At 42.9% G+C, this 11490-nt stretch overlaps 1 protein-coding gene across 1 annotated transcript; it reads right to left on the reverse strand.

The window, feature by feature from the left end:
- Positions 1 to 977: 977 nt before the first annotated feature.
- LOC139388229 (olfactory receptor 2AT4-like) lies at positions 978 to 5357 on the reverse strand. The gene is made up of 2 exons (XM_071134778.1): positions 4392 to 5357; positions 978 to 1652 (listed from the first exon to the last, which is right to left on the reverse strand). Exons 1-2 carry the CDS (start codon positions 5355 to 5357, stop codon positions 978 to 980), a joined length of 1641 nt encoding a protein of 546 aa, XP_070990879.1.
- Between the last annotated feature and the right edge of the window lie 6133 nt (positions 5358 to 11490).

Raw genomic sequence — 11490 nt, forward strand, 5'->3', positions numbered from 1 at the left:
GAATTCTCTTGTAGATAATGCGGTCGACATTTGATTGTGAGGAAGTCAGGTGAACAGAAGGACTTGAGTTCCTGTATGTTGTAATGATCACACCACGTCTCATTAATCATAAGGCATACCCCCCCGCCCCTCTTCTTACCAGAAAGATGCTTGTCTCTGTCGGCGCGATGTGTGAAGAAACCAGCTGGCTGTACCGACTCTGATAGCGTCTCTCAAGTGAGCCATGTTTCCGTGAAGCAAAGAACGTTACAGTCTCTGATGTCTCTCTGGAAGGCTACCCTTGCTCAGATTTCATCAACCTTGTGGTCAAGAGACTGGACATTGGTGAGTAGTATGCTCGGCAGCGGTGTGCGATGTGCCCGTCTCCGGAGCCTGACCAGAAGACCGCTTTGTTTGCCCCTTTTACGGCGATGTTGTTTAGGTTCACCGGCAGGGATCCGATCCATTGTCCTGTGTGGAAGGCAAAACACAGGACCCGCTTCGGGAAAGTCATATTCCTGGTCGTAATGATGGTGAGTTGACGTTGCTCTTATATTCAGTAGTTCCTCCCGACTGTATGTAATGAAACCTAAGATTACCTGGGGTACCAATGTAAGAAATAACACGTAAAAAAACAAAATATTGCATAGTTTCCTAGGAACGCGAAGCGAGGTGGCCATCTCTGTCGGCGCCGGAAGACGCTAAAGATGTTGTCTTCAGATAGTTCTGGAATGCTATTGTTGCATTAGGAGAGTTCTATAAAGATGTTATTGTCTTCTTCAGATAGTTCTGGAATGCTATTGTTGCGTTAGGAGAGTTCTATAAAGATGTTATTGTCTTCTTCAGAGTTCTGGAACGCTATTGTTGCATTAGGAGAGTTCTATAAAGATGATTGTTTATTTTAAATTTTTTTAAAGTAGATTTTAATAACAGTCACAACACCAACCGGCCTCCCTAAACTCAGCACCTCCCAGCTCCATGGCACCGGAGCGGTGGTGCTAGGAGAAGGAACCCGACAGAGCCGCCTCTGAACGTCCGCGGGTAACCAGAAGGTTATCAGGTCGGATGGACAGGTCCACCAGCTGGTCAAACGTGAGGGTGGTGTCCCTACAGGCCAACTCCCGATGGACATCCTTGCGCAAGCTGCAGCAATAGTGGTTGATCAGGGCCCTGTCGTTCCATCCCACTCTGGAGGCCAGGGTCCGAAAGTCCAGGGTGAACTCCTGGGCGCTCCTCGTCCCCTGCCTCAGGTGGAAGAGACATTCACCTGCAGCTCTACCCTCGGGCGGGTGGTCGAAGACTGCCCGGAAGTGACGGGTGAACTCCTCAATGTGGTCCAGCGCCACATCTCCTTCTACCCACACGGCGTTAGCCCACTCCAGGGCTTCCTCCGAGAAGCACGAGACGAGGGCGGACACCCTCTCACGTCTCGAAGGAGCCGGGTGGACGGTCCCCAGATACAGGTCCAGCTGCAGCAGGAAACTCCCTGGGAAGGGCGAGACGAATACCACTGGGACCAGGTGCAGGGGAGGCGAGTAGTGGAGACCCCTGTTGTGCTGGTGGGGGCACTGGAGGGACTCCCTGTCTCTCCCAGCGGTCCATAGTCTGGACAACGCGGTCCATGACAACGCTGCGATGGTGAAGCATTGCCACGTGCTCCCAGACGCGCTCCTCTACCCCCACAATGGGGGCACCCGCTCCTGCTGACTCCATTGATCGATGTGGAATTCTGTAACGGGGTGAGTAACTGGTTGCTGGGAAGTCAGGCACAGGAGAGCAGAGATGGGTGATAACAGGAGAAGTTTATTATACACCCTGGCCCAAAGACACGGGCGAGGCAGCACAAAGCACAACGACAGTATCATGAACCGGATTAAACAAAACAAACAAACCTAGGTTTGAAACAAACCTAGCACAAGCCAGCCTATAGCGTAACACCGTACACAAAGAACAACAAAGAACAATTACACAGACATGGGGGAAACAGAGGGTAATATACATTTAGTCTGATGAGGGAATGTGAACCAGGTGTGCAGAAAAACAAAACAAAACAAATGGAAAATGAAAGGTGGAGCGACGATGGCTAGAAGACCGGTGACTTTGACTGCCGAACGCCGCCTGAACAAGGAGAGGGACCGACTTCGGCGGAAGTCGTGACAAAAGCGACAGAATTCAGAACCTGGGCTGTTCTTACAGTGTTCTCCCTGTACACCAAGTCAGAACTGTAGATTAAATAAAGGGGGCATATAAGCAGACAATGAATGTTCTTACAATATTCAATGATTACATTTCTCTAAAACAGTTATAGGCTACATGTGCACCACCAAGTCAGAACACTAGGCAAAATTAATAGGGGAAAATTGACCAAATTATTAGGGTGAGGCACATAGGCTACTGAAAGTTTAATACACAACATACACTTAGTATTACTTTCTTAGCTACAGTATACATAGAGTTGAAGTCGGAAGTTTACATACACCCTAGCCAAATACATTTAAACTCAGTTTTTCACAATTCCTGACATTTAATCCTAGTAAAATGCTCTGTCTTAGGTCAGTTAGGATCACCACTATTTATTAAGAATGTGAAATGTCAGAATAATAGTCAAGAGAATGATTTATTTCAGCTTTTATTTCTTTCATCACATTCCTTAAACCTTAAACCTTAAAACCAGATTTGGCACCACACATCCACTCCACTGAATAGCAGGCTAGTTATTGCTTTGCAATGCTTGCATTTAGCCACTGATTCCTTCCAAACCATTCATTGATGAATTTGCGATTTCCAACTTGTTGTGTAATGTTTATGTCCTCTGGCCGATGAGCACAGATACGTTTTATCTGTAATTTCTCTTTATCATTTCTCTTCATATGACAAGGATTAAAAAGGATTTGCCAGTAGATTGTAGATTTGATTAACGATGATGACTGGTAGCTAAGATTTTGAAAGTATGATGTTGACATGATCAGTCCAGTGAAAGCTAGTGTAGATATGACGTGATTTGACGTAATTTTATCTGTGGCCAATTACCTTGAGCCTTCTTGGATCGGCACTTCTAATGTAACTCTAATTCAGTACCCAGGGGGCTTGAATTTTCAAGCTCTACCCTTTAGATTTGGCAGTGACACATTGTCCCCATGAGTGACAGTATACTGAGCCAATCACGGCGTAACTAGAGAACATTACCAACCGCTATGCTCAATATTTTTCGCTGGCCGCCCCACCACCACAGAAAGCACTGAGCTAGTGTCACGTTCTGACCTTTATTTCCTTTGTTTTGTATTTATTTAGTATGGTCAGGGCGTGAGTTGGGGTGGGCAGTCTGTTTGTTTTTCTATGATTTGGGGATTTGTATGTTTCGGCCTAGTATGGTTCTCAATCAGAGGCAGATGTCATTAGTTGTCTCTGATTGAGAATCATACTTAGGTAGCCTGGGTTGCACTGTTTGTTTGTGGGTGATTGTCTATGTTGATTGCTTGTTTCAGCACAGTTCTCATTAGCTTCATGGTTGTTATTTCGTTTATTGTTTTTGTATAGTGTGTTTCAGTGTTTTCTTTATTAAAATTAATGATGAACACCTACCACGCCGCATTTTGGTCCTCCGATCCTTCTCGCCTCTCCTCTTCAGATGAAGAGGAGGACGGCCGTGACAGCTAGGCTGAAACACCTGCATTTAGGAGCTGCCTTACTCAAGAAAGCAAAAAAGAGACCATGTTTTTATGGAGGGTTTATTAAGTCATTAATAAAACGTTTTATTTTACATTGTTTACAAACTGATATGAGACACGTATTAATTCTAAAATAACATGCAAAACAGGCAGCCCCCTCCCTGAATGACAGGCCGCCACTACGTGGAGTGTGGTTACATGCCAAAGGAAACACATATTCTGTGACGGTTCTATACTCCTAAAATGAGCTTGTTTCTAACCCTGCAGTTTGAGCCCAGGCTTGTATTTCACAAAGCATGATGATGATAATAATAATAATAATACACTTTATTTCTTTATAACGTATTGCAGTCTGGCATTTCAAGATCAGAACTTAAACAGCTAAAAATGTAGTGAAAAAAATATTGAGAACATATTGATAAAAGAACAGGATCAACCAGGTAGCTTTATTAAACCTGTTTAAGCACTCAGAAAGTAAAACATTACAGAGATACAGTATGTGTTTGATTTTCTGCTTTATTACTAGAAGATGTTGGGAATATTCAGTCGGTTATAGAGCCTACCATGCCCATTTCAAGGGATTACATTTGGTTGATGACATAGGATTAGGATGAGCAAATGTGTTGTTATTTCAGAATGTGTAGGAAAGCTGAAAAGGAAATGTAATTCATTGATTCTAATTTCTGTGATACCTCTGTGTTTAACAAGGGGGAGTGCGTGTGGATGGGATCAATCGTTAACTACTTGAACTTTAATTCTCCTGAACATGGTGAGCACTTTGCTCTTGATCTCTTTAGTTTTCAGAGAGTAGACTATGGGGTTGAGACAGGGCGGAATGCACGAGGCCAGCGACAGGCTCAGTACGCGCAGGTCAGGGTCTGGTTTGATGCGTGCTAATAACCCAACCATGAAAATAATCAGAACCGGAAAGAAGAATACTGCCACTAGAATGAGGTGCTCAGTGCAGGTGGCCAGCGCTTTCACACGACTCTCAACGCTTTTCATCCTGAACACAGCGATTAGAATACTCATGTATGACAGAATGATGAAGGACAGTGGGCCAAGGAGGATAACCAGGCTCAGAACTGAAGCCACAGCCCATTGCAGAGTGTTGTCGTTACATGCCAGCCGAAACACTGGTGCGTAATCACAGAAATAGCTGTAGACATTAACGGAATCGCAGTAGGACAGCCTGGTCATAATGGCTGTGCTGAATATCGGTATACCAAGACAGAAGCACCAGATGACACCAAGAATACACGACATACTCGTCATGGTGTTGATGGAGCCGTGCCTCAGAGGGAAACATATGGCGATCATACGGTCATAGGCGAGCACGGCGATGGAGAACGATTCCATACATATGAAGGAATAATACACATACATCTGTACCATACACAGATTAAACGGCACAAAATTGTTCTTAGCAAGAAACGCCTTTAGCATACCGGGAATAATGCAAGTATTCAGCACTAGATCAACCACCGCGAGGTTACCAACCGCGATATACTTGGGATTGTGGAGGCGAAGGTCCACAGATATGATATAGATCACACATGTGTTGAACACGACCGAGACCACGTAAACGAAAGTGAGGAAGATGAAATAGAGGTTGACAAAGGGCAGGGAGGTGAAGCCGATGATGTAGAACCCTGGAGGATGGATTAGAACGGAGGAGTCGTTCCATTGCAACCTGCGGAGGAATGTCATGGCTGAGCTGGTTCCGCACACCTGCGCTCCAGGCAAACACAAACGCTTGCTCCGTTGATGCGTAAAACCTACAAGGAGAGAGGCAGAGAGAGAGAGAGAGATTTAACAATATGTGGATCATAAGGACCCTATGAAAAACAAAACAACCAGATACATCCTGCATTCTTATTTAAACTTTTTTTCATATTTAACCTTTATTTAACTAGGCAAGTCAGTTATGAACAAATTATTATTTACAATGACAGCCGAACAGTGGGTTAACTGCCTTGTTCAGGGGCAGAACAACAGCTTTTTACCTTGTCAGCTCATGCATTTGATCAAGCAACCTGTTGGTTACTCGCACAATGCTCTAACCACTAGGCTACCAGCACCAACACTACACACACAAGTGAATAGGCCTATTATTCTCTATAGCCCAGGCCTTCCATATAGCCCAGGCTTATTTACTATGGAATTGTCCTGTTCCATATAGCCTATCCCTATGCATTGTGGAATATTCTTATTCTACTCTAAAGCCTAGGCGTATGTAATGTGGAATAGTCCTATTCTACTGTAAAGCATATGCCAATTTAATGTGGAATAGTCCTATTCTACTATAAAGCCTCTGCCTATTTAATGTGGAATATTCCTATTCTATTGCCCAGGCCTACTTACTGGGCACAGTGATATGATTCACAGCTGACTGGAGTTGATGGCCCAGGTAGGTCTGTTGGCTGTGTTCCACCACGACAGGTTCAGGTGGGAGAGTTGATGGTCCGGGTCTCTGTGCTAGCTGTGTTCCACCACAGGTTCAGGTAGTAGAGTTGATGGTCTGGGTCGTTCTGTTGGCTGTGTTCCACCACAGGTTCAGGTGGGAGAGTTGATGGTCCAGGTCTGTCTATTGGCTGTGTTCCACCACAGGTTCAGGTGGTGTGAGAGATTATCCTTCTATCTCTCTGACTCTCTGTCCCTGAATCCTGCAGTAACACCAACAGCTGTATCTCTGCTGCTCTGTCCACTATACGTATATAAGCCCCCAACTGTCCCCAAGAGATGTCATTAAAATGGCTAATCAACTCTCCAAGTATTGGAAATTATTATCTTATGTGAGAGTTTACTTTAACTGATCCTTGGAGAATTCAACAGAATGGAGTTATTAGCTACATGTATGTCTTCAAAAACAACCAATGCATGACAAACCCACTTAATTAAGCTAAATATCAAGGCCTAATTATCCGTTTTCGGTCATTAAATAAGGAGACTGAAGCCCAACATAGCGCATCTTGTGGTAAGGGATTTAACTAGTTGTTTTTCTGCTGTTGTCCTGTTGATTAGCTTGGTTGTCTTTCCCAATCATTGTAGGCCAAGTAGCCATAGAAAGGTTAAAACAAATATACAGATTATTTTTTGCCCAAAATAAAATAATGGTAAATAATGTATTGTGTCATTTTGGAGCCTCTAAATATGAATAGAACATGTTTCTAAACACTTCTACATGAATATGGATGTTACCATGGTTACAGAGAAACATGTTTCAGTGAGAAAGTTACAAACGCACAAATATCATACCCCCCCACGACGTGCTAACCTCTCACCATTACAAATATCATACCCCCCACGACGTGCTAACCTCTCACCATTACAAATATCATACCCCCCACGACGTGCTAACCTCTCACCATTACTAATATCATACCCCCCACGACGTGCTAACCTCTCACCATTACAAATATCATACTCCCCACTACGTGCTAACCTCTCACCATTACAAATATCATACCCCCCACGACGTGCTAACCTATCACCATTACAAATATCATACCCCCCACGACGTGCTAACCTCTCACCGTTACAAATATCATACCCCCCACGACATGCTATCCTCTCACCATTACAAATATTAAACCCCCACAACGTGCTAACCTCTCACCAGTACAAATATCAACCCCCCACGACGTGCTAACCTCTCACCATTACAAATATCATACCCCCACGACATGCTAACCTCTCACCATTACAAATATCATACCTCCCACGACGTGCTAACCTCTCACCGTTACAAATATCATACACCCCACGACGTGCTAACCTCTCACCATTACAAATATCATACCCCCCACGACGTGCTAACCTCTCACCATTACAAATATCATAACCCCCACGACGTGCTAACCTCTCACCGTTACAAATATTATACCCCCCACGACGTGCTAACCTCTCACCATTACAAATATGAAACCCCCCACGACGTGCTAACCTCTCACCATTATAAATATCATACCCCCCACGACGTGCTAACCTCTCAACATTACAAATATTATACCCCCCACAACGTGCTAACCTCTCACCGTTACAAATATTATACCCCCCACGACGTGCTAACCTCTCACCATTACAAATATCTTACCCCCCACGACGTGCTAACCTCTCACCATTACAAATATCATACCCCCCACGACGTGCTAACCTCTCACCATTACAAATATCATACCCCCCACGACATGCTAACCTCTCACCATTACAAATATCATACCCCCCACGACGTGCTAACCTCTCACCATTACAAATATCATACCCCCCACGATGTGCTAACCTCTCACCATTACAAATATCATACCCCCACGACGTGCTAACCTCTCACCATTACAAATATCATACCCCCCACGACGTGCTAACCTCTCACCATTACCATTAGCTTTTTTAGGGGTATGATATTTGTGCGTATGTCATTGTTCAAGATTCATTCAGGATTATAAACAATGCTAGTACCATCCACGTTCATGTACAGAAATATATTCTATGAGATTGACACACAGACACATGGTTTAATTGATTGCTGGCTGATTGTTTTGATTGATTGATTCTGATATTTTTTTTGTAAATCAGAACAGATTATTGTTTGCGATTTGACGTCAGAAAGCAGAGCAGAGAAAAACTGTTGATAAGCTGAACTGAATAGTCTTAGAACTAATGTGCTTTGTAACTGGCTGTACTGCACCCTTATGTCATGGCTGTACTGTACCCTTATGTACCCTTATGTCATGGCTGTACTGTACCCTTATGTCATGGCTGTACCCTTATGTCATGGCTGTACTGTAACCTTTGTACAGTGTTCTCCATGCTGGCTTTACCTTGTCATCAACACCCTCCATTACATATCACCAGTCCCCTTTAGTAACGGTGGCTTGTACAGTGCTCTCCATGCTGGCTTTACCTTGTCATCAAGGCCAATTTTAACCCTCCAAGGAGTGTCTTTTCTATTTTTCACTTCATCTTTATTCAAAACCTTGACACACCCCCTATATAAGTCCTTCCCATTCACCTCATCCAAACCCACCTCTTCCAACCCTCTCAAATCAAGAAATAATGCCTTTCTTTCTGACTCTAAAATATTGGGTGTAATCCCTAGTCTTGGAAATGGGGACGTTTTCAACTTGTGACTGTTAAGCATTATCCATTCCCCTTCCTGAAGTTTCCCTGCAGTTGTTTTTATAATCCTATCTTTTCTCACCCATCATACCCCCCCATGATGTGCTAACCTCTCACCATTACAAATATCATACCCCCCATGATGTGCTAACCTCTCACCATTACAAATGGTGATGATTTTGCTCTTCACCAGAATCTTGGAGAAATGTGGAACATCTTCAGTTGTATAATCCAGTCTTGCCCCATAATACACCCAGAGGTTCCTCCAGCAGCCAAAGCACTGACTCAATTGCAGCTATTGGACACTGTCATTATACTCCAAACCCTAAGAAGGCCTCTGTAAAACGGAGGTACTCCATCCCTAGAAATCTGGCTATTATCAACCAAAAATAAAGCCTTCTTTAAACCTAATCCCCCTACCGGCTGTAATACAAGACCTGACACCCCTCTCCAAAGCATATTTTCCGGTCCGTAAAGCAATAAACTGGAACCGTAAAGCAGCAGCTTTATCTTTTAGATGTACAGTTGAAGTCGAACGTTTACGTACACTTAGGTTGGAGTCATTAAAACTAGTTTTTCAACCACTCCACAAATTTCTTGTAAACAAACTATAGTTTTGGCAAGTCGGTTAGGACATCTACTTTGTGGATGACACAAGTAATTTCTTCAACAATTGTTTACAGACAGATTATTTCACTTATAATTCACTGTATCACAATTCCAGTGGGTCAGAAGTTTACATACACTAAATTGACTGTGCCTTTAAACAGCTTGGAAAACTCCCGAAAATGATGTCATGGCATTAGAAGCTTCTGACAGGCTAATCAACATAATTTGAGTCAATCGGACGTGTACCTGTGCATGTATTTCAAGGCCTACCTTCAAACATGGTGCTGCTTGACACCATGGGGAAATCAAAAGAAATCAGCCAAGACCTCAGAAAAATAATTGTAGACCTCCACAAGTCTGGTTCATCCTTGTGAGCAATTTCAAAATGCCTGAAGGTACCACGTTCATCTGTACAAACAATAGTACGAAAGTATAAACACTATGGGACCACGCAACTGTCATACCGCTCAGGAAGGAGACGCATTCTGTCTCCTAGAGATGAAGGTACTTTGGTGCGAAAAGTGCAAATCAATCCCAGAACAACAGCAAAGGACCTTGTGAAGATGCTGGAGGAAACAGGTACAAAAGTATCTATATCCACAGTAAAACGAGTCCTATATCGACAACTTGAAAGGCCGCTCAGCAAGGAAGAAGCCACTGCTCAAAAAACCGCCATAAAAAAGCCAGACTACGGTTTGAAATGCACATGGGGACAAAGATCGTACTTTTTGAAGAAATGTCCTCTGTTCTGATGAAACAAAAATAGAACTGTTTGGCCATAATGACCATAGTTATGTTTGGAGGAAAAAGGGGGACGCTTGCAAGCCGAAGAACACCATCCCAACCATGAAGCACAGGGTGGCAGCATCATGTTGTGGGGTGCTTTGCTGCAGGAGGGACTGGTGCACTGCACAAAATAGATGGCATTGCGGTAGGAAAATTATGTTGATATATTGAAGCAACATCTTAAGACAGCTTGGTCGCAAATGGGTCTTCTAAATGGACAATGACCCTAAGCATACAAAGTCAAGGTATTGGAGTGGCCATCACAAAGCCCTGACCTCAATCCTATAGAAAATTTGTGGGCAGAATGAAAAAGTGTGTGCGAACAAGGAGGCCTAAAAACCTGACTCAGTTACACCAGCTCTGTCATGAGGAATGGGCCAAACAAAATCTCCCAACTTATTGTGGTAACTTGTGGAAAGCTCCCTGAAACGTTTGACCCAAGTTAAACAATTTAAAGGCAATGCTACCAAATACTAATTGAGTGTATGTAAACTTCTTACCCACTGGGAATGTGATTAAAAACATTTAAGCTGAAATAAATTATTATTATTATTATTATTATTATTCTGACACTTCACATTCTTAAAATCAAGTGGTGATCCTAACTAACCTAAGACAGGGCATTTTTACTAGGATTAAATGTCAGGAATTGTGAAAAACTGAGTTTAAATGTATTTGGCTAAGGTGTATGTAAACTTCCGACTTCAACTGTATGCCCCCAACTGTCCCCAAGAGATGTCATTAAAATGGCTAATCAACTCTCCAAGTATTGGAAATTATTATCTTATGTGAGAGTTTTCTTTAACTGATCCTTGGAGAATTCAACATAATGGAGTTATTAGCTACATGTATGTCTTCAAAAACAACCAATGCATGACAAACCCACTTAATTAAGCTAAATATCAAGGCCTAATTATCCGTTTTTGGTCGTTAGATAGTGCGAGTGAAGCCCAACATAGTTAAATCCCTTACCACAAGATGCTCTAATTGTTGTTTTTCTGCTGTTCTCCTGTTGATTAGCTTGGTTGTCTTTCTAAATCATTGTAGGCCAAGTAGCCATAGAAAGGTTAAACAAATCTTATCAAACTAGATTTCTAAGTGTTTAAACCAATAGCACCCACACATTGTCAGAGACAAGCTCAGTTTATGAGACTGACAGTGCCCTCCCTAATTATTGGCACAGTGAAGCATTTTTCATTATTTTGGCTCTATGCTCCAAAAATTAAGATTTGAAATCAAACATTGACTATGAGATTGAAGTACAGACTGTCATCTTTAATTTCATCCACATTGGGTGAACCATTTAGAAATTACAGCACTGATATGAGGA

The sequence above is a fragment of the Oncorhynchus clarkii genome, chromosome 29 (genome assembly GCF_045791955.1).
Source record: "Oncorhynchus clarkii lewisi isolate Uvic-CL-2024 chromosome 29, UVic_Ocla_1.0, whole genome shotgun sequence".
NCBI classification, from domain to species: domain Eukaryota; kingdom Metazoa; phylum Chordata; class Actinopteri; order Salmoniformes; family Salmonidae; genus Oncorhynchus; species Oncorhynchus clarkii.

Excerpts from the sequence above, each read along its gene's own strand:
- LOC139388229 (XM_071134778.1), bottom strand. The coding sequence starts at position 5,357 with ATGACATTCCTCCGCAGGTTGCAATGGAACGACTCCTCCGTTCTAATC. Across the intron at positions 1,653-4,391 it reads TCAGGAGAATTAAAGTTCAA|AGGAGCGCGTCTGGGAGCAC; the intron begins GTAGTTAACGAT and ends TTGTGGGGGTAG.